This window comes from Bos mutus, chromosome 15 (genome assembly GCF_027580195.1).
Source record: "Bos mutus isolate GX-2022 chromosome 15, NWIPB_WYAK_1.1, whole genome shotgun sequence".
In the NCBI taxonomy this organism is placed as follows: domain Eukaryota; kingdom Metazoa; phylum Chordata; class Mammalia; order Artiodactyla; family Bovidae; genus Bos; species Bos mutus.
The window spans coordinates 72459399-72482530 of NC_091631.1; the positions used below are offsets into that span (position 1 = coordinate 72459399).

The following is a 23132-nucleotide window of genomic DNA, read 5'->3' on the forward strand; positions in this document are numbered from 1 at the left end:
CTACTTGCCATGAAGTGATGGCACCGAATGCCATGATATTAATTTACTGAATGTTGAGTTTAAGCCAACTTTATCACTCTCTTTTTTGACTTTCATCAAGAGGTCTTTAGTTCTTCGCTTTCTGCTATAAGCGTCATGTCATCTGTGTATCTGCAGTTACTGCTATTTCTCCTGGCAATCTTGATTCCAGCTTATACTTCATCTAGCCCAGCATTTCACATGATGTAGTCTGCATATAAGTTAAATAAACAGCGTGACAATATACAGCCTTGACGTACTCTTTTTCTGATTTGGAAGCAGACTGTTTTTCCATGTCCAGTTCTAACTGTTGCTTCTTGACCTGCATACAGATTTCTCAGGAGGCAGGTAAGGTGGTCTGTTATTCCCACCTCTTGAAGAATTTTCCAGTTTGTTGTGACCCACACAGTCAAAGGCTTTGGCATAGTTGATAAAGTAGAAGTAGAACTCTCTTGCTTTTTTGATGATCCAGTCGATGTTGGCAATTTGATCTCTGGTTCCTCTACCTTTTCTAAATCCAGCTTGAACATCTGGAGTTTCACGGTTCACATACTGTTGGATCCTGGCTTGGATAATTTTAAGCATTACTTTGCCAGTGTGTGAGATGAATGCAATTGTACAGTAGTTTGAACATTCTTTGGCATTGCCTTTCTTTGGGACTGGAATAAAAACTGACCTTTTCCAGTCCTGTGGCCACTGCCAGCCTTCAACATTAAGTGTTGGCAGATCCAGACTGTAAAGTGTACAGTTAATGGTTTTCATTCCCTTTTCCAAGGTTCAAATGAGTCTCATCAGAAGGCAAACTCATGGTGGCTGTGGAAAACAGGTCACAATGTGAATTCATTTGGCAGTGAAGGCAAGTGGATTGTGTCCCTGGATATACCTTTAGCAACACTAAAACTTTCAAGATTTTCCAAAATAAAGCATTCCTATTAATGTGACACACTATAACAGCCAGTTACATCATCCCTCATTTGGGAAGATCGTCTGGAGGAGGAAATGGCAAACCTCTCCAGTATTCTTGCCTGGAGAATCCCATGAACACAGGAGCCTTGCGGGCTACAGTTCCTGGGGGTCATGAAGAATCGGACATGACTGAGCATGCATGCATATAACAGCCATGAGTCCACACTGCCCTTTGGTTTGAAGGCCTCCTAGGCTGCGGTTTGTCCTTAAACCTCTTGTACACCACCATCCCACGTTTGGCAAACCTCTCCAGGATGCATGTACATGCAGAGGCTTTCTGGTACATGCTGTGGCCTAAAGATAACCTGAGTTGATTCAGAGTGAACCCCTCTGCCAAGTCCTCTCTGGAATTAGGGTTTCATTGCCACATAGATGGGCATGACGGACTCAAGTAGAGAAACATGACTACAGACTTAAGTGCTTGGCTGATACAGAAAATCCCAGGGTTTGGGAGGCATATCCCTGTAGGAACATTTGCTGTTGGCTTTCTGTTGATCATGAGGCTCCATCTGGCCTCAGGGGACTGTCCACACATGCGAAGTGACTTGCTGCCGCACTGTGGAATGTTCCAGTTGCTACATGTAATGTCTTCTAAAATCTCCATGAATTTTCTTCATTTAGCATGGAGAATTTACTTCAATATTTATAAATTTATCACTTTCATTAAGAATCCAAAGGCATGCATTTATTCTAAGAATATGAGCTTTTCCGAGATACACAGACTTGTTTTCCACCTGACCCTGCTTATTCCTCATCAATACCCAGAAGTGAATACAGTGACACTCATGTAGCGAGGGGACATCAGGAATTTCCTCTTGGCCATCTTTTTTTTTCTTTTCCTGGAGATGTGTCAGATGTTGATAATATTCATTCCTATATCAAGACCACAAGACGGAGGCTGTCCCAGAGACCCCAGCTCAGATCACAAATCTAAACCTATGTCAGCCTGCACTTAGGGGAAACTCTTGTCAAGGAAACCTAACAAACGCAAATGCAGTCCTCCAACTCAGCTCTAGGTACCTTACCCTTCCCTGGAAAGTAGGACCTGCTTTGCCTTGGCTTTGATCTTCCAGCCAGTTATGCCCTGTTTCTACGTTGCTACTTCTAAATCTGTTAAAACTCACCCCATCCCAAACCTCTCGGGCAGAATGCTCCACTGCCATGAGCACTGTACTTCCCCAACCCGTGGATTCCAGACCTTAAGTAAAGGACATACAACTTTGACTAAATGGTTTTAATTTTGCCAAAATTTGACAGCTTATATGAGGAGGCCTGTGTTGAGGTATCAGAAGCAGGCAGGGAGAAGACCTGTGAGAGGAGGGCTGGGAAAGGTGTGGGGAGGAGTGGGAGACACTAGAGGGAAAAGCAACACAGACTTAATGGGCTTGTAAAGAACAAGTAGAAGATGTCAGGAAACCCTGTATGCTTGACTCTCTAAACTACCGCATTTAATTACTTGCATTCACTTTGTGACTTAACTCCATGGAGTTTGCTAATGCCCTTTTCTTAGGGGAAATGTTGGCACTTCTGGCCTGTAAAAGACAAAACACATTTTCTAGGATTTTTTTTTTTTAATGTCTAAAGTAAATAAAATGAAGATAACCATTTTGCAGGAGAAAAAAAATCATGAAATAAAGTTTGGTGCACAGATCTTATAATGGTACCATCCTGGGAGCATCAGTGGAGCAGCTGCCAGAGGAACAGCCCAAGGAAGGAGGGTCACCGCTTGGCCTGGAAGGGAAGGCAGGGCTTGGGGCACATTGGGAGGAACAGATTGCTATCTAGATGTGTCCTTTCCCCACTCAGCTCTTTCTCATCAATTTACAGGAGGGGAAAGTTAGAATTGTGCACTGGGAAGCCATTTGTATTTCCTAGTGTGGTCTTCTCATATGCATGAATTGAGAAGTTTTCTACAGTTCTTGTTTATGAGAATCCCTGCTGGGAGACCTGGGTTCGATCCCTGGGTTGGGAAGATCCCCTAGAGGAGGGAAAGGCTACCACTTAAGTATTCTGACCTGGAGAAGTCCATGGACTGTACAGTCCATGGGTAGCAGATAGTCGGACACGAATGAGCGACTGTCACTTTCATTGCTGTCTCAGACAGTAAAGAATCTGCCTGCAACGCAGGAGACCTGGGTTCCATCCCTGGGTCAGTAAGATGCCCTGGAGAAGGGAATGGCTACCCAGTCCAGTATTCTTGCCTAGAGAACTCCATGGACAGAGGAGCCTGGAGGGCTTATCTACAACAATAGAATAAATCTCTCCTCTCTCTGCTGCATCTTGTAGCTTTCACGCATAAATCTATTGTCATGATTACCACCCTATGTGTGCTCACGTGTCTACCTTCTGCATTAAACTAGTCCTGGAGGCACAAGGAACAAGCCACACTCACCTCACTGTCTCAGCCCCCAGCACCCCGCGAGGCCTAAAAACTTGGTTGATGTTTGTTAGACTTAATTAAACTGAAGCTGGGAGAGGAGAGGCAAGAGAGAGGCATAAAACCAACTTTCTTTTCATGCTCAGAAGGAAATTAAGGACAGAGCTCTTAGAATCATTAAGCTTCATTTTCCCACCTGCAGCCAGAAATCTGTTCACTCTAGTTATGTTTTCACAGATATACTTGCACTAACCCCACAGGCTACCTCCTGTATAGCTCAGATTGAAAATCCAGGCTCTATCTCCAGAGTTCACAGTCTGAACAAGCCAATCTGGGTTTGTACCAGCCACCAGCTGCTCCCTGTCCTTGTCAGACAGAAAAATAGATACATGACCTATAGCTGTCACAAATTACAGTGCTCATGCTACCCAGAATAGTACAAGCTGTTCTTTCTTTTCTCAACAGTCAATCAACCTCGATGTGGAAAACCCATTAGAGCATCTTCGCTGTGCTGCTTCTGTCTCTCTCACCCTCTCATTGGATCCTGCAAACCGGCCTTTGGGCCAAGTTATTTCTTTTTCTGAGTTAATTAAAGTGGGGGGACAGCCACTGCTACTGATGGGAGGTGGTTACACACGGGACCGGATTTTACCATTACTTTTTCCCATTTAAGTGGTTCCATCTTCAGTTTTCCAGGACTCAGTTTCACCTGTTACTCCTAATTAGAGTCAGCTCCTACTTATTCAACTCATCAGGTATTTACGAAGCATATACCAGAAGTGTGAGTTGCGTCTGTAACCTCTGGAAGGAAAAAGACAAATCTAAACATCATCTAAGCTTGATCTTCAACACGCTCACTACTGATAGCTCAGGACCTGTGGCAGGAGGCGTAGCTGGCAAAGGTCACCATCGCCTTGTTACTGTCGGGGATGCTAGAGCAGAGATTGGAGTCTTTGGAGTAATTTTTCAACCAGCAGTTATGAAGTGCTCAATGTGGACCAGAGTCCCTGTATTGCTCACTGTTTTAATACCCTGTCCAGTAAGGTGGCTGGATGAGAGTTTAGAATTGGTGGTAGTGGGGAAACGGATTAGAGATCATTGTCTATCCAAGTTTAAACTGATTTTCCTGACAGAACTGGGTGAAGCTAGTTATTCACAGACTAATCCACTCTGCCTACAAAGAGAAAATTAGAATTATTTCAATTCTAGTTTCAGTTAGCTCAATTTCAACATGAGCTACTGTTTCCCTCCTGGGTTTCATTTAGTCATTTATTTTAAAATATTTTTAGTGAGTTAAAAAATCTTTTGAAGACGGTTTCAAAGACATCAAGTTATCTGTAACCATAAAGCACCATTTCCTGCTTGCTAAAAAGAACATTTTCTTATTGATTTCCTGGATTTTGTGGAGAATAGGTGCAGGAATATATATCTATATCTATTTATATATATATACAGAGAGAGAGACAGACAGATACAGAGACAGAGTGAGAGTTTTGGGAATCTCTCACCTGGATCGCTTCAGAAGGTAAGCAGGGTAACATCCTAGGAGGGCTTTACAGAGTGGGGCAATGGCGCCCTCTAGTGGCTGACCTTTGTCAATATACCTTCGGCTGATCTTGCCTGCCGCTGCTGCTACTGCTGCTAAGTCTCTTCAGTCGTGTCCGACTCCGTGCGACCCCATAGACCGCAGCCCACCAGGCTCCTCCGTCCCTGGGATTCTCCAAGCAAGAACATTGGAGTGGGTTGCCATTTCCTTCTCCAATGCATGAAAGTAAAAAGTGAAAGTGAAGTCGCTCAGTCGTGTCCGACTCTTAGCGACCCCATGGACTGCATGCAGCCTACCAGGCTCCTCTGTCCATGGGATTTTCCAGGCAAGATCTTCTTGGTAGGCTCCTGGTAGATCTTGCCTGGTAAATTCAAAAACAATTTGTTCTTCTTTGTCTAACTTCACTGCTGATAGACAGGAGCAACTTGACCTGAACTAGATGATTGCTTCAACACTCCTCCTCTTGAAAATAGTTTCTTCTTTTATGGTTATGTAAAATACATGCATAAAGTACCAGCCTTGCCATTAACAATTCTGGGATTAGAATATTGGTCTCAAGCAAGAAACATGTTCACTCCTTCTTTTCTCTAAACCTCAGTATAGGGACTGCTATGAAGACTGAAATAAGCAAATATGTAAGGCATCACATGAAGCACACCCAAAGAAAACTAGTGCACATTAAACAAGTATTCTCCAAGGGGACTACTCATTGACATTTTCTTACTCTGAGTATTAGGAAATTGACTTTAACTGTCAAATGGGAAATGGGATCCCAACAAAAATGAGCAGAGGGGCACAGTAATTATGAACAAATATTTTAGTTACCTTTATATCATATTGAGTTAAATGCTTTGTAAGGAGAATTAAACCAAACTTACTCTATATACTTATCAGAACCTCCTATGTATCTCTTTTATCAGTTGCAGAGCTTGAGCGCCAATTCATTCCTACTGTGGAGCTGAGGTTTGTTTTACCCCATATGACAAAGAAATGGAAGAGAATTCTAATGACATAAGCAGCAAAACCATTCTTTGTATGTTAGCTTCTTGGGCCCTTTGGGACCAACTTAAGTAAATATTTCATATTTGTGATCTCAGGATCCAGTGCTGCAGAGTGGGAGCTGTCCCTGCCGCCAGGGGCTCTGCAGACCTCTGCCGTCACACCCAGCTCAGGAGCAGTGTTCTCCGTGGGCTGTGAGAGTGTGTGGGATGGACACTCCAGTGGGAGCTAAGACACATCCTTCCATTTGTGCAGTACTGTAACACTCCCTGAGCAATGCCATTAAACACATGCAAGCCGCCCTCTATCCATCTGTCCACAGAGACCACCACTGTGAACCACAGGCATTTTAATTCCAAAACCTGAACTGCATCTACAGCACTGTCGTTTTCAAACAGACCTGTATTTAAGTCCTGATTCTACCACAGTAATATGAGGCACAGTTAATGCTGCAGGGTTTGGGGGAAATTATGTGATCTATAGTTCTATTTATTTGTTTATTTTTGTCTGTTCTGGGTCTTTGTTGCCGTGTGGGCTTTTCTCTAGTGGCAGTGCACAGGCTTCTCATTGCGGGGGCTTCTCTTGTGAAGTATGGGCTCTAGGGTAGGTGGGCTTCAGTAGCTGCAGCTCCTGGGCTCTGGAGAACAGGCTCAATTGTTAGGGTGCCTGGACTTAGTGGCTCTGGGGCATGTGGGATCTTCCCAGATCAAGGATTGAACCCATATGTCCTGTATTGGCACATGAATTCTTTTACCACTGAGCCACCAGAGAGGCCCAAATTATGTGATCTGAGTGAGCTTGAATGTTCTCATTTCTGCTAAAACAGTAATACCTATTTCACAGGGTATCTGGACAGTACATGAGACCACAGAGGTAGAGACCTAGCACAAATCTGGCCTTGATGAGTGATTTATAGGTGACAACTGTGGCTGATGATGATTACTAAATGTTCTACAAGTAATAAGGATCTTTGAATGATGAAAACTTAAAACTATAAAATAAAAATGTTATCATTTAAAAATCTGTATAGTTTTAGAACTGATTTATTTTATAGTTGAACGCATCTACTTGCAACACTCAAATGTCACAGCAGAGTCCCATGCATTGTTAGTGAAGAAAATGTGATGGAGAAATTTGTGTGTGGCCCTTGTACAAGTCAAGGCCTTCATGGCATTCCCTCTTTACACAGTCTTCAGGGCACCTTCTTAAAGGCCATGGTTATGAGCAGGGTTATTAGAGACCACCAGTGACCTTGGAAAAGCCATGGAGCTAGCGTTGGGCTACCAGCACGCTGCTCCAGAGGCTGGAAGGCACACTGGTACTCAAGCTGAATCTGCCAAATTAAGAACCACAGTATCGACCCTTCTGTACTAGGGAGTGATGCTGTAGGGTGACCCCAATATATGGCTCACACCAGCCCTGAGTTACCAAGTACATCTTGCTCGTCCTGAAATACTTGCTCAAGTCAGTCAGTTTTGTGAAGAAAATGATGGCAAGTTCTTCCTTCCTTCATCAGCTCCCCTCTTGACCTGTAATTCTTGGGGCAAGCATTCTGATACATTTATTGTCATTTCTTGATAGAAATGGGCAGAGAAGTGGGCACAGAATCTTCCCATTAATCACCAGGCAGCTTGGTATCTGTCACTAGCTTCTAGTAGATATTCAGAAAGCCCCGAGACTGGTGCCAGTTTCCTGGCATGCTAGGGGCAACGTAGTCCATGTTAAGGAAGTTACAGGGAAAGAAAGGGGAAAAGAGAGAAAGACTCAGCTTGAAGCTTGCACGTATAAGCTGTGACCAGAGAGAGTATAAACAGGGCTGTGACTGACCCCGTTCCTGCAGGTATGCCAAGAGCAAAGGTGTGCGGAGAGCATCACCACGCGGACTCTGACCCAGCCAGTTCTGATGCTCCTGACATCTCACCAAAGTGCCATTCAGGGATGACAGTGGCATGAGAGGAAGAAAAACGGCTCAGCTTCTAGAAGGGGTTTCCCTGGAAGTTTAGCGGTAAAAAATTCTTCGCTGGCGATGTAGGAGATGCAGGTTTGCTCCCTGGGCCAGGAAGATCCCCTGGAGAAGGGAACAGCAACCCACTCCAGTGTTCTCGCCTAGAAATCCCATGGACAGAGGAACCGGGCAAGCTACAGTCCATGAGGTCATGAGTGAGACACGACTTAGCGACTAAACCACCTCCACCAGTTTCTAGAAATGAGGGTCTAAAACAGGCCCCAGGCAGGTAGCTGGAGAAGAATGTTGCTCTCACTGACTTGAAGATCCCACCAAGGCTCCTGAGGAAACTCAGAGTAAAAGCCTGGCCGTCTGTGACGTCAAGGCTCCTCCCACCTGGCCGGCACGCATTTCCAGTCCGAGCTCTCGTCTCTAGCTCTTCCGTTCGCGTCTCTGCTCCAACCCTTTTCCTTTCCTCTTTGTTCCTCAGATACAGCAGACTCTCTCCCGCCTCAGTGTCTCTGTTCTCAGGTGGGCCCATGAGGCCGTTCTCCTCACGTACGTGCGAAACTCCCTCCCTCACCTCCGTTCGGTCTTCTCTCACGAGGCCTTTTCCACCCTGCTTAAAATTGCAGCTCCCTCACCGCCTCAGTTTTCTTCATAGCACACGTCCCCTTTTAACACCCTGCGCGCTTCGCTTAGTTATTCTACTTCTAGGCTACTTCCCCTTCCTGAATACGGGTTCCAAGAGGAGTCAGAGGTTCCTTCGGCCTTCGGCCCCCAGGGCAGTGCCTCCTATAGGTGAGTGCGCAAAGCGTGTTTATTCTACAGCAAATTAAGTGTCGAACTCGCTGTTCTCAGCACTGTGTCTCAGGTAGGGCACGGAAACTCCAGGAGACAGGAGGCCTGAGCACGAGGGCCTCACACAGGGTTGTCAAGGAGTTTCTGATCCCGTGGGCTTTCGGAGAGCCGGTGTATTTAGGACTCAGCAGTAGAGTCCTTCAGCCTGTGGAGTGGTAACTTTGAGGAACGGATATAAGACTGAGGGTGCCAATAACTAAGCCCCTGCCATCCGCACCCTGGGGGTACCAGAAAACAAAGCCCAGGATGAAGCCATCCCCATCAGAAAGAGCAACCCTACACTGAAGGCAAATTATGTGTGAAGTTTGGAGGGGAAACTTAGGATACCAAGGCCTACAGACAAAACGGGGTGTGTGGGCCTTGATATTTCTCTGGATGACTCCCCTCCCCCAAACACCTGGCAAAGGTCAGTGAACGCCTCAACCAGGTCTTTATTGATCCAGATACATATCCTGAGGTGTGTCCTGGGATTATTTTATCTCAAAAGTGAGTTGGGCAACCTAAATGACCATCAACAGATGAAACAGATAAAGAAGATGTGGTATATTTATAATACAATGGAATATTACTGTTATAAAAAAGAATGAAATAATGTCATTTGTAGCAACATAGAAGAACCTAGAGATTATCATCCTAAGTGAAGTCAGAGAAAGACAAATATTGTACATCACTTATATGTGGAATCTAAAAAACTGATACAAATGAACTTATTTACAAAACAGAAACTGACCCACTGACATGAAAAACACTTTTCAAAGGGGAACTTCCCAGTTCTCCTAATAAATTAGGAGTTTGGGTTTAATATATACACTACTATAAATGAAATAGGTTACCACAAGGAAATATACTCAATATTTTGTAATGACCTATAAGGGAAATACTCTGAAAATAGATATATATGTACACATAACTGAATCATTTTGCTGTACACCTGAAACTAACACACCATTGTAAATCAGTCTACTTCAGTTTTAAAAAGTGAATTGGGTATCTGGGGAGGACAGAAGGTAAAAGATATCTGAGGATTGTATCACCCAATGTCTGACAAAGATGTTCAGTTGTACTGTCCTTAGAGAAACAGTGCTTCTTGTACATGCTCTTATTTAATCCTTATGAGGAAGTCACGAGGAAGGCATTTTTAAGCAACTGAGGAAAATAAGCCCCTCGGAAATGTTCCACATTTGTCTAAGTTCAAGGCAGTGTCAGCAGGTGGGAGGCAAGCGTCCTTCAAGGTCTGTCTCAAAAGCTATGTGCATCTCTCTGAACCACATTGCCACACATTGGCATCAGCAGGGTGGGGCAGGCCTGCCTGGTTCCTCGCAGGTCCTGTCGCCAGCCTGCCTGAACTGTGTCAGTGTGACCTCCCAGATCTGGGATAGAATACATTGTGGTTTGGTCAGCAGCCAGGCATAATGGGAACAAAAAAAGCCCAAGTTGGATGTCATGTACAACACAGTAATTATAGTCAATAGTACTGTATTGTATATTTGAAAGTTGGTAAGAGAGTAGATCTTGAAAGTTCTTGTCACAAGAAAAAAAAATTGTAACTATTTGTGGTGATGGATGTTAACTAGAATTATCGTGGTGCTTATTTCACAATATAAACAAATCATCATGTTATACATCTGAAACTAACATAATGTATTAGGTCAATTACACCTCAATTTTTTTTAAAAAAAGAGAATGAAAGGAATTCTGAATGGTAGAAGCCAAAGTGGACCCACCGATTAGCTCCTTTCAGGAAACCAAAGACTGGGTTGATATTTGCTCTTTTCCCAGTACTTAACAATGAGATTTTGGTAGAAGAGTCTCAATTATTCCAAGCAAATGACAACTCTTATGGGGTGAAATTCCATCACTGACTTTGTGTTCAGGGTGGCTGCTTTGCTCTGTGGGGCAATTTGTAAACATTTTAGAGATATCTTTTTTTTTTTTTTTTTTTTTTTTTTTTGCACTTCACTATAATCTCAGGATGTCAAGTGCACAGCAAGGATTACTCCCCTCCTCTGATGATAAAGGAAACCAAAGTAGCAGAGATAAAGGCAGCTTCCTGCTGCCCCTTTCTCCCTAGAAATTCTGATCGCACTATGTCACCCAGGCAGACCTCCTCTCAACGCTAATCTCTCTTCTGATGTAGATGAAAGGTGATACCCAGGAGGTTGGGACCAGAATAAATTTCTCAAAGAATGGAAAAAAGAGCCCAAGTCAGGCCAGACTTGTGTGTACTCTCTGTCAGTCTAGGGTACACCTCTATGGTGACCAGAGAGAGAGAGCCCTGCAGCATTAGAATCTGTGTCCCTCACTAGACCGCAACGCTGACAGAGCCTGCAGGAGGTCAGTGGGGTCTCCTGTCAAAGTGTTTGGACAGCAAGTCTTGAAAGGGTTTCTCTCAGGAGTTTTGTCTGCCCAAGGCCTGTTCTGTTTTTCTTCTCCTAGGGAATAGCAAGCCCTCCTGGAGTAGCAAGTGGCACCAAACACATTCATCCAATATGTATATTCATTCAGGAAATATACTTTGAGCACCCACTATGTGCTGGGAACCCTGTAAGTACCTGTGACACAAATCCTGTGCCATAGTAGTAAAGAATCTGCCTGCCAAAGCAGGAATTACAAGAGACAAGGGTTTGATTCCTGGGTTGAAAAGATCCTTTGGAGAAGGAAATGGCAACCACTCCAGTATTCTTGCCTGGAAAATCCCATGGACAGAGGAGCCTGGCAGGCTACAGTCCATGCTCAGTCAGACATGCCTGAGCACACAGATGCAATATATGTTTTTTGAGGGTTCATGCAAATCCTTTTTTGTTGTTGTGAGTATTGTGAAGTAGGACATGTAAGGGAATCATTAGTCATTGATGCTCTTTGATGCATTTTATTAAGGCTGTCCTGAGCTGTTGCATTCTCCACAGCCTTCTATTACATTTCTGCTGTGCTTTAAGCTAAGGACAACTGCTATGATTGGTTGTAAAGTGGTCTAATTGAACAGCCCCATATTCTAGATTTTTTTTCTTGGACCCACTTTCATCTAAAGTTACCAATTCTGGGTCTCATTCTTCTTTATGAGGAATGAGGACCTCTTTATAAAGGACCTCTTTATCCAGAGGTCTACATAAATTCTTTCAGTTTGATGTTCATAACTGCTTAATATATCACCCTTATTAAAATTACATTTCAAAGGAACGTATTATACCTCTACTTAAAGGAATGCCAACTGGTGGATAATCTTAAGGGCCTAGCTGCCTCATGAGGTATGTCGGTCCAGCATGTGTGTGTAACTCTCAACACTTATCTAGTTCAATGAAGTAAGCAGCCACCTCAGGAAACAGTCCTGTTTCTGATGCGTACAGACACCGCTTGGTTTAACCCTAAGTATGACTAACGCAGAATCTCCTTGGTTTCAAGAATCTCTTGGGGCTTCCCTGTTGACTCAGTGGTAAAGAATCCATTTGCCAGTGTAGGAGACATGGGTTTGACCCCTGGGAAGACATGGGACTATCCCACATGCTGTGGAGCAACTAAGCCCGTGCACCACAAAAACTACTGAGCCTGTGCTCAGAATACTCACAGCTGCTGAGCCTGGGCATCGCAACTACTGAGCCCGTGTTGCAACTACTGAAGCCTGAGTGCCCCCAAGCACCCTGGAGCTGTGTTCCCCAACAAGAGAAACCACCACAATGAGAAGACCATGCACCACATGTAAAGAGGGGCCCCCACTTGTGGCAACCAGAAAAAAACCCACACAGCAACAAAGACCCAGTATGACCCAAAAATAATTAATTAGAAAAGAAAAAAAAAGGTACATGCCCACTGTACATTGGGAGTGGAGCGGGTGTTGTCGGGGCTTCTCCAGATGCTAGCAGACCCCTTTACAGTGCACCCTTCCCTGACATCTGTGTGCTTTTGCTTCTAAGTGTCTGTACCTGACATGCTCTCTGCAGGCCTGCTTTGGGCTACTGAAGCCTTACTCAAAGAGCCTGGGAGTTTTTGTCCTCTTGGGGCAGCTCCTAGATGAAGACCAATGGATCAGAGGCAGAACTTCCTCCAGGTTGATGAAATATTTTAGAGCAGGTACTCTATTAGATCTCAATCAAAAAAAAATTTTGTTTAAAACCTATTATATTCATTGCAATGTGTTGGGTGCCATTGCCAATAGTAGTACTAGAAACAGAAAACAAGTAGTTTATGTAGAATCAGTAGTTCGATGGGGCCTACTTTATTCATCCTAGAGAGCCATACAACACTTGAGAAGAAATTCTTTACCATCTGCCAAGTGGAAAATGAAGCCTTAGTGGGATTTTGCCTGCATCACACATTTGTGAGGATTTCTCCTTCCCTGTCCTGCTTTTCCCAACTCTTCATCAGTTTATCCTGGGCCTGGGAGCATGACTTCATTCCAAGTCTGCTCTGGGAAACGTTATTTAAGACAGCCTGTATGAGAGCAAGCATCGTGCCAAGCCACCACAGATGTGTTTCCAATACCGCTATTTCCAGGATGTGGAAAGAACAATGTGTCAGCCTACGGGCAGGCTTGTTTGAAATATATGTTACTTCCAACCAGAAGTCTCATTGACGTGAAATAACACACCTCACTCCCAATACCTTGATGCGCGCCTGGGGGCTTTCACAGCATCGAACAGGCGACATGTCTGACTCCTGTGTCTGACTAAGGCTCCTGGAGGGTAAAAAATGAATCCTGATTATTGTTTTAATTTTAAGTGAAATGACTGAATAAGCCACCTATTGCTGACACTCACAACATCCCAGTATCTGTACTAGGCAGGGAGATGCCTAAAAGTTCCTGGAACAAAAGTAACATTAGATACTCCTCGTGTAAAGCCCAGGTCAAAACACACTGACAAATGAGTCCAGGCTTCATTTTCTACTTGGCACATGGTAAAGAATTTCTTCTCAAGTGTTGTATAGCTCTCTAGGATGAATAAAGTAGGCCCCATCAAACTACTGATTCTACATAAACTACTTGTTTTTTGTTTCTATCACTGCTATTGGCAATGGCACCCAGCACATTGCAATGAATATAATAGGTTTTAAATAAAAATTTTTTGATTGAGATCTAAGAGTACCTGCCCTAAAATATTTTGTGATAATATTTTATAACAATACAAAATTACCACAAGCAAAAGTGACACATATGCCTTAAGAGTTTTCTAAATATTATTCAAATATGATTTCTTTTTTCAAGGAAGGAAAACCTTCCTTGAAGTTGGGCCAGAGGGCCAACTTCTCATCTAGTCTCTGTATATTTCTTTCTTACTGATCTCAACAGATCCCTTCTTAGCACAGTGCTCCAGACACATTTTCCAACTAATCAGAGCAACATGAGTTGAAACATAAATTTCATACAATATTATGAGATTTAGGAGGGAGAGATTTAAGACAGGGTAGAATTCGAGAACCACATTCTTTCTGTACAATTGCTACCATTAACCAAATACTTATACACAGCAAGAATGATTTTTGAGTCTAAGATAACTCATTTTATCCTCACAGTAACTTTATGCAGAAGGTGATGTTAGCTTCTTTTCATCTGCAGAATTTAGTATACTCAGAGTGGTTAAACAGCTTAATGACAAATGCACAGCTGATGATTGTCATAGGTCAGATTCAAACCCCCATGTTCTGGCTCTAGAACGTATACTCTGAACTACTAGGGTGAAGAAACTCAGTAGAGGAGGTAGATACAGAGACCAGAGGGAAAAGTTGAAATCACTGAAATGAAAATGAAAGAAAAGGACAAATGAGAAAAGAAACAATCAAAAAGTGCAGATTTGTAAGCATTATCTATTTTTTGTGGCTGTGCTGGGTCTTCATTGCTGCGTGCAGACTTCTCTCTAGTTGTGGCCAGCAGGGCCACTTCACTGCAGTGTGCAGGCTTCTCACTGCAGCGACTTCTCTTGTTGCTGAACATCGGCTCTAGAGCGAGCAGGCTTAGCTGCTCTGCAGCATGTGGGATCTTCCAGGAGCAGGGATTGAACCCATGTCCCATGCATTGGCAGGCAGATTCTTAACCACTGGACCGCCAGGGAAGCCCAAGCATAATTGTTTTTTTCTAGGATTATAACCATATTTTGAAAAATGTCTTTGTTTTGATTTATATATATAAAACAGGCATATATTTTACATGCATTATATGATTACAGACTAAATATAATGACAAACTATGTATATGTGTCTATAATATTATTCTACATATTAATAGTAGCAGCAATATGAAAACATGATAACATTTTTTAAAACATCATGTAACACTGAAATTTTACTTCTTCCAATTATTCTGAAGGATAGTCCATTTCCTGAAGGAGAGTGAAGGGTAAATGTCAGACGACTGAATCACAAAATACTGGAAAGGTTAAGGCAGAAGCAGAGAGTTGCCATAGTACTTTTAGTCTCAGACATGATAATTAGTAAATTTATTCTGAGACTGTTCTTGTAATGATTCAGAAGTCTATTTTCATGGACAACGATGAGGACAAAAAGGCAGGGCAGTCGCGTCCAAAACTCATTTCTTAAATGTCGTCATCAAGGTTTCCTCTAATGATTTAGGAAAAAATATTAATGTTCTGTGCATTTACTAGAGGGCATACCTATTTGTCTACCTTTTACACACTGTTCCTATAGTTTATCAGTAGATAATGACAGAAGCTTACGGCTTTCAGAGTGGCCATTAGAAAAAGAAGAAAGTAAACCATTCTTAGATTCTGTACATACCAATATTTCTCTTAGTTTTTACTTCAATGTCTTTGGTAACATGATACTTAGGGAGTATGATGACTATTATGAATCTGAAAAACTATTTTTTAGCACTATGACTAATATGATCTCTTTAGTAGGTATAATTCCCCTTATCATTGAATAAGTTGGCTGCTTGCTTTGTCATTTTCAAAGAGTTTGAAAAACTTGAATCAATGTCCCCATGATCCACCTACACTGGATATATATCAGTCAAATGGCATTAATATAAAAAAAGCCTATCATACAGTTGGTCAGTATCTCTAGCTATTTACTCAGTTGTACAAAAGTCTCATCAAAAATTGATTTCAAAATGAAAACTTTCTGTGATTTGAGAATAGGTGTTATCAAATTCATACTGGGAAAGTTTTTAAAAGTGTCCACAGAAATATTTACAGTCGTTGCTGTAAATACAAAGTAAAGAAGAAACTTCGAGCAGTCATTCTAATGATTCAATTAATTTGCCTTCATTACCTGAGTCTTTTGTTTGTGGTGTATCTCTAACCTCAGGTAGTCACATATAAAAGTAAATACTCAGAAAAGTCAATGTTTTCTATGGTAACAGATTTCTATGGTAGCTGAATTTTGAAGTTGACTGTCAGTGGTAAGATGCTGAGCTGTACTCCTACACAACCTGTGATCAACTTGCTCACTTGGAAAGCTGCTCAGATAAGTTTCCCAAGTACAACACAGAGGTCTGGGTCAAGAATTCACATCCTTTTTGGTAGGTTCTAGCATTTTCTTGTTGATGCTTGTATAGCAGCCAGTTGTGATTTTGGTATTTTCATAAGGGGGAGAATTTCTACTCTGCCACCTTGAGCTAATCTCTAGATGACTTCTTCTGTACAGTGATAGATGATCAAAACAGATTAAGACCAAATTTTTGATACTGTTAATATTTTAGTTCTGACATTTTTGGTATTTTTTCTTATTGCTAATTCAACCAGGAAATAAATTTACCTTTTTATTCTATAATATTTTATTGTTCTGTACTTCAAATTGTCTGCCTATATTGAAGTGGACTTTTGTTCCAGTATTCTGTAAAACAGAGATTATATACTCATTTCCTTTATCTCACTTTCAAAGGATATATTAATGTATACTATATCATTTTTAGATTAGGCTAAACTATAAAAAAACACTAAAATGTACTTAAATAAACAGTTTTAAACAATGTGTACTTACTAAAAAGGCTTTTCTTAATTATATGAAAATGAGATTCTGATCTAAAAAAAAAGAATTCATATCTTTTTCTGCTTCTTTAGTGATTTAACCTGCAGCCTCTAGTTGGGCAGAGGCTGTAACTACAGTAGAACCTCCCACCCAGCACCATTCAGCAGAGTGGTGGGAACACCTAGCACGTGACCCCAAGGGATGGTTTCAGGGTGAAGAGGAAGCTATACCTGCTTGTTGGAACAGATAAAAGTTATACTTAGACTGTGGCACTTGGAGAAACAGCTCTTCCTTGGCCTGAAGCTGGATATTGGTACAGACTGATTCTATTGGAGCACTTTTAGGTCAGGCTGCCTGGTTGGCAAATACTGCTACATAGTCTCTCCATTTTAATTGAAATTTTAGTATATATTTTTTTCTTTTTTAACTATTCATATTAAAAAAAAAAACTATTCATATAGTGATAAGATTCTTTCATACAGGAATAGTGCTGGATGGGTGGGATAGATTGTCCAAAATCAATTGGTTCTCCTCAGCCTGAGTCACAGCCACTGAATTCACTCTCTCTTCCTCTGTGCCCCCGACTCATGTCCAACTCTTGGTCTTGCTCACTGTATGCTCCCCCCTCCCCTTAATATACATCTCCATCTCTTATTCTCTTTTGTATCTACAATCCTTTTGAAATCAGATCTTCTCTTTACTCATAGCCTTCCTTGATTAACGTGATTATGTGCCTGTGGACTGGGTATACAATGGAACACTGGATTTTCAGGTACAGGTTATTTTTCTTCCCCTACAGATTGAACTATGAGCTTTTGCACTGAGGCAATCACACTGCAGATTAGCTGGTCAAGATCCCAGGTATGTGTGAGACCTCTGTTGTGAAGCAGGCCTAGGTTTTAGTCCTGATTCTGATACTTACTCTGTATGCAAGTCACTTAGCCACTAAAAGCCTCTGTTTTCTCATTTCTAAAATGAGGATAGTAATAATAGTTACCTTATACAGCTATTGTAAGCATTGGTTGCTGTTGTTTAGTTGTCTAGTCATATCTGACTCTTTTGTGACCCCATGGGCTATAACCTGCCAGGCTCCTCTGTCCATGGCATTTTCCAGGCAAGAATACTAGAGTTGCCATCTCCTTCTCCAGGGGATCTTCCCGACCCAGGGACTGAACTTCATCTCCTGCTTGGCAGGCAGATTCTTTACCACTGAGCCACCAGGAAAACCCATTGTAAGCATTGTTATATTAAATTACACAGAGCACAGAAAGCATCTATCACAGTACTTAGCAGATGGTGAATATTCAGTAAGCACTTCTTATAGTTGTATTAAGTCCCATTTCTTTACTTAGTTGCAGTCTCCTTGAGGTCAGATGCATTTTCTATCTCTTAATCCCTGGCAAAGTTTTAAGCAGACAGTAGATTCTTGTGATTAATTTTATACACCTAGTAAAATAACATTGAATTTGTATTATTTCTCAATTTTAGAGTAAGAAGAGCAGAGTAAAACAGGCCCAGGAGTGGGCAGGCTTGGCCCTCAGGGAGGAGCTGTGTGGTCAGAGTATCAGACATCACTGTTCTGTCCTCCTTCTGGGACCCGAAGTCCAGAAAGCTCCAAATCTCAGAGAAGAAGTATGAGAGAGAACAGTTTGGATAAACACATTTAAATTTCTTAATCCCCTAATTGTAAAAGGTTAAGCAGATTCAACATGAATACATGATTTAAAGCCAGTGGTCTTGAGACTTTTGCAGGATGGTTGTGCTTTGACCATCCTTTGCCAGTATACCTTGAAATTAAGCAGCTCTTGCTGGAATTCTTAAACCCTTTCTTAAAATATGCTTGGTTTCTCTTATCATCTTCCAATTAAAAGGAAATGAGAAAAGATGCCAGTTCAGCTGCCCTTTGAAGGAAATATGTTGATTTCAGGACATATAATTTGAATAATAACACGTAGCACTTTGCCTTTTACTGAGGGGGCCACCATCATGCCTGTTGCATTTCCTAAAACTTACATCTTGTCAGGTCAATCAAAAGTCAGTCCAACTCACCAACTGTTACCTGGTAAGCCTGGCCACTGCGGAGCTGCTGGTGCTCCTGGTGGCTGGAGTGCTGAGGAATCTAAATATCTTCTGTAGAATCTTCTAGAATCAAGCCCATTTGCTGTCATAGAATGCTGCTTGGCATGGAGGCCAATCTCTTGCATGGCATAACACACAAGGTTTTAGCATTTAGGTTATTTTAATTCATGGGTAGTGCATTTGGTATGAGTTTGATTTTTACAATTTCTGATTCAAATATTGTCACAGAACATTTGAAAACAGACCTTTTCTGTATCACTAAATAACTTTTCAATTAAGTGATAACCATAAATACAAAAGTCACCTAATATAAAATCTCAGCTAAATTTTCAGATCTGGTTACATAAAGGTTTTTTGATGTAAACAAAATCAAAGTTGGGGCTAACCAGATTCTCTGTGACCACTTTATCTTTAAAATAAAATTTTGCATATGAAGCCTCTCTTTATTGAGTTTAAAGCAGCACTTCCAGTCAATGCCCAGCATCATCTAAATATTGATAGTCTGGGTAGCTGAAGTGTGAACCTTCATTTCTTTCTTTTAGATATTGCTTCACATTATCAATACATAATAGCAACCTCTTGGTAAATGCTCATGAATGCAAATTCTTATTTTATATATTTTGAGAGGAGTGTAGAAGAATATACTGAGAATAACAGATAAGTATTTGCAAGTTCTGTCTACACATTTTTTTCCTTTCCATCTGTTGCCATATGTAGGAAATCACCTATAAAGACCCTTGGAAATGGTACAAAATTGTGCTGTCATTTGACCAAATAAACACAATTGTCTGTGGCTTTGATACTTCTCCAATAAAAAGTTCTTATTTGGCCAACATCTTTTTAGTCACAATAAAAAGTACAACTTGAAGAGCTTTTACGTATCTACACTGGCTGCAAAAGAAAACAGGACAAGTATTTCATATGCACGTGTGCACATACACACACACACACACACACACACACACCACACACTGGACTTTGTTTCCAAGGTTCAGTGAAGGCAGCACTTTTTCACTGGTAAAATATCCAAAGAGATGAATCAGAAAATTTAGGAGCGATTTAACACCACTTTGCACAGACAATATCAATCCTATTTTGTGGGGACTAAGAAGGGTGGATGATTAAATAGTATTCTCTAAATGGCAAGAGATTATTTTTCTCTAAATTCAAGTCTGGAAGTCACCATCAGGGGGTCCACAGAACAGGCAAGAAGATGCCTGAAGTCACCATCAGGGGAAATAACACAGTGCAGTGTGTTTGCCCTGCCAGCGAAACGATCCCCAGACAGACCCTACATGGCACTCACATAATCACAATGGTTAGACCCAAGCAGTTTATGAAGAAAAGCACCAAACAATTGGGTGTAATTTTCATCATAATCTGCAGTCTTTAACCTGAATAATGAAATTTAATCACCATAAATATTAAATAGTAGAATTCCAATGACTGGATAACCCAAGTTATCTTCGAACTTTTTCTTTTTCAAAAGCTGGTCACAGTGGCACTTAAAAAAATAAATCAGAAAATAATATGGCTTCAAGTGGACGAATAAATATGAATTTTTAAGAAAGTCTCTGCATTATCTATTGCTTTCCTCTTGATTTTGCTCCATTGATAATTTCTCCCCAAGTTTTCTAATAAGTTCTGCCAGGTCTTCTGAATTCTGAGTTTTTTCTTCAAGGAGTTCATAGCGGAGACTTGAGATGTCTTGTTTAATTTCCTTCAGTTCCCCTTTGAAAAACAAGAGTGACAAGAATTCAATTGTAAATATGTAATGCAGAGAAACTAGTGATTCTGTATAGATCAAAATCTGTTTTAATTCCACACATATCTGTATTTTGAATCTTTTCAAAGGAAATCACTCTTAATGGGGGCAGATTTCTATTTTCTCAGCTAAGTATTTTGGGTAATGAAAAGATAATAGAGAAAACATAATGAAAGTCCCCCTAAAATAATTGAAATTGAAACACTGGCAACAAATGTTACAGGATTTTGGGGCCAATGGACCCTCCCTTTCACCACCCACTTATTTCTTCCTCCAAGTGTAAGTGAAAGCATTAGTCACTCAGCTGTGTCCAACTCTTTGCAACCCTGTGAAGGCTTCTCTGTCCTTGGGATTCTCCATGCAAGCATACTGGAGTGGGTTGCCATGCCATCCTCCAGGGAATCTTCCTGACCCAGGGATCAAACCGGGTCTCCTGCATTGCAGGCTGATTCTTTACTGTCTGAACGACCAGGGAAGTCCTCTCCCTCTAAAGCCCCCCACAAAAATAGTACAGTCTACTTTCCCTGTTTGCAGGCTCCGCATCTGGAATATGAAGGATAGACTGGAATACAATACTCCTTTTTTGTATGAGGAACTTGGTATTGACACAGGTCCTAGAACCAATCTCCCACAAAGACTAAGGGATGACCACAGTTACTTATCTAGCCAACGGCATCTGCCCTTTGGAGAAATAGCCTCTGTTTCCTCAGCATGAGGCAGTGCTGATGCCCGGTGCGATGCGGTCTCCTCCCCTTGAAGCCCACCCTTCCCACGTCCACCTCTCCAGCTCTCCCTCAGCTTGGCCTCAGGCCCCAGGTGTGGCTCATGCTCACGGGCTGACTTCAACTCACCTTCATTCACTTCATCACTCTCCTTGTCTATCTGGGCTTGTAATACATATCTTTTAATGAGCCTCTTCATTATTTTCTAGACAGGAAAAGGAGAAATCCATCTTAGTTTTACATTCATGACAAATCTCTCATTTGGAATAAGCTTCTGAATCTTTCTGTCTTTAGTAAATACTTTGAAGTGATAGCTATGAGAGATTAAGATGATTTATCTGATAGGGAATGTATACTATCTACAGATTTTAAAGTAAATTTTAACATCACCAGGGCTAATGACTCAAAAGTTAATTCATGAGAAAAGAGTAAGTTTAGAGCAAACACGTAATCCTTGATGTTCATTGCTTGTATTTTACTTGAAAAATGTTAGAACAAGACACAGCCTTTCAGCTGGGTGGGTCAAAGGTGTGCAGTTCGGCCTGTGGGAATGGAAAGTTAAGTAAATGTGCCTCATTTATGGATTTTCCCCTCCATTACCAAAAAATGTAGCCAGTTTTGATTGTATACTTTCTAATAATTTAGGAATGGCTAGTTTCAATGTAATAGTATTTCTCCAGCACTTGGCTTCTACCATGAGGATACTGCTTTTACTACATACTTTTTATAAATAATAAGAGGCTCAGCACATATGTAGGAAGTCCTGAGTGGATGGATATATAGCTAAACCAAATCTTACTACCTAAGCCCAAAATTAAATGATAGACAATAAAGTCCCACTTTCAATAACTTATTCTAAGGATGTAATTAGGTATACAAACAAGTCTGTTCATAGTAGTACTCCTTACAATAGTGGAAAAAATAAACCCTAAATGTTCATCAATAGGGGATTATTTATTTGTACAAAGGAATACAGTACATCCATTAAAATTAATATGAATATATGCTTTGTGAAGTGGAAAACTATTACTCATTATATATTATTATCTCATTTACATAACACTGCATATTTGTTGTTGGTGCTGTTTAGTCACTGAGTTGTGTCCAACTCTTTTGCAATGCTGTGGAGTGTAGCCAGGCTCCTCTGTCCAGGCAAAAATAGTGGAGTGGGTTGCCATTTCCTTCTCCAGGGGATCTTTCCAACCCAGGGATCAAACCAGCATCTCATGCATTGGCAGGTGGATTCTTTACCACTGAGCCTTCAGGGAAGCCCAATATTGCATAAACATTTCTATAATAATATTAAAATGTATGTAAAATTATACACATACGTATAATCATCTGGCAGAATATTTACAAAAAGTAAGTAGTCTTAATTGCTCAGTAATAGAGTTTGAGGTGACTTTTACTCTCTTCTTATGCTTTTTGAATATAGTCTTGATACAATAAACATGTAGGGTCTAATTCCCATGATGGCAAGATTTCATCTATTTCATTTACATCTGTATCTCTAGTACTTAGAAAGTGCATGGTATGTTGTAATTACTCAATAAATATTTTTTGTATTAGTGTATTATCACTGAAAAAATATAACAGGTCATTATCCTTTTAATAATTGCACTGGGTGAGTTTCTAAATATTACAAATAACTAGTCTTATTTCTTTAAAACCTCATGCTTACCTGATATTGTCTTGGAGGATTAGTGAAACTGTTTAACTGGAAATCTTCTGAGCTCCTTATACTTGATTGTTTACTATGTGCAAACTGTAATTTGAAAAGAATTAGAAATTGATTCTTATTTAATTTTTAAATAATGTGATGGCATTTATCTCATAGTTTCATATGTGATAGTTACACATATGAACTAATAGTCTTATATATATAATCTTTTCTATAGGTATGCTGCTGCTGCTGCTAAGTCACTTCAGTCATGTCC

General features: G+C 41.0%; 1 protein-coding gene across 3 annotated transcripts in view; it reads right to left on the reverse strand.

Moving 5' to 3' along the window:
• Nucleotides 1-19503: 19503 nt before the first annotated feature.
• Nucleotides 19504-23132, reverse strand: part of TRPC6 (transient receptor potential cation channel subfamily C member 6) — a 162695-nt gene continuing 159066 nt past the window's right edge. For all 3 annotated transcript variants that reach the window (XM_070384315.1, XM_070384316.1, XM_070384314.1), the window contains 3 exons: nt 22877-22960; nt 21325-21400; nt 19504-20439 (listed from right to left, as the gene is read on the reverse strand). In XM_070384315.1, coding sequence (XP_070240416.1) covers nt 20288-20439; nt 21325-21400; nt 22877-22960 — 312 coding nt within the window. In that variant the 3' untranslated portion in view covers nt 19504-20287. The remainder of the gene's footprint in view (nt 20440-21324; nt 21401-22876; nt 22961-23132) is intronic.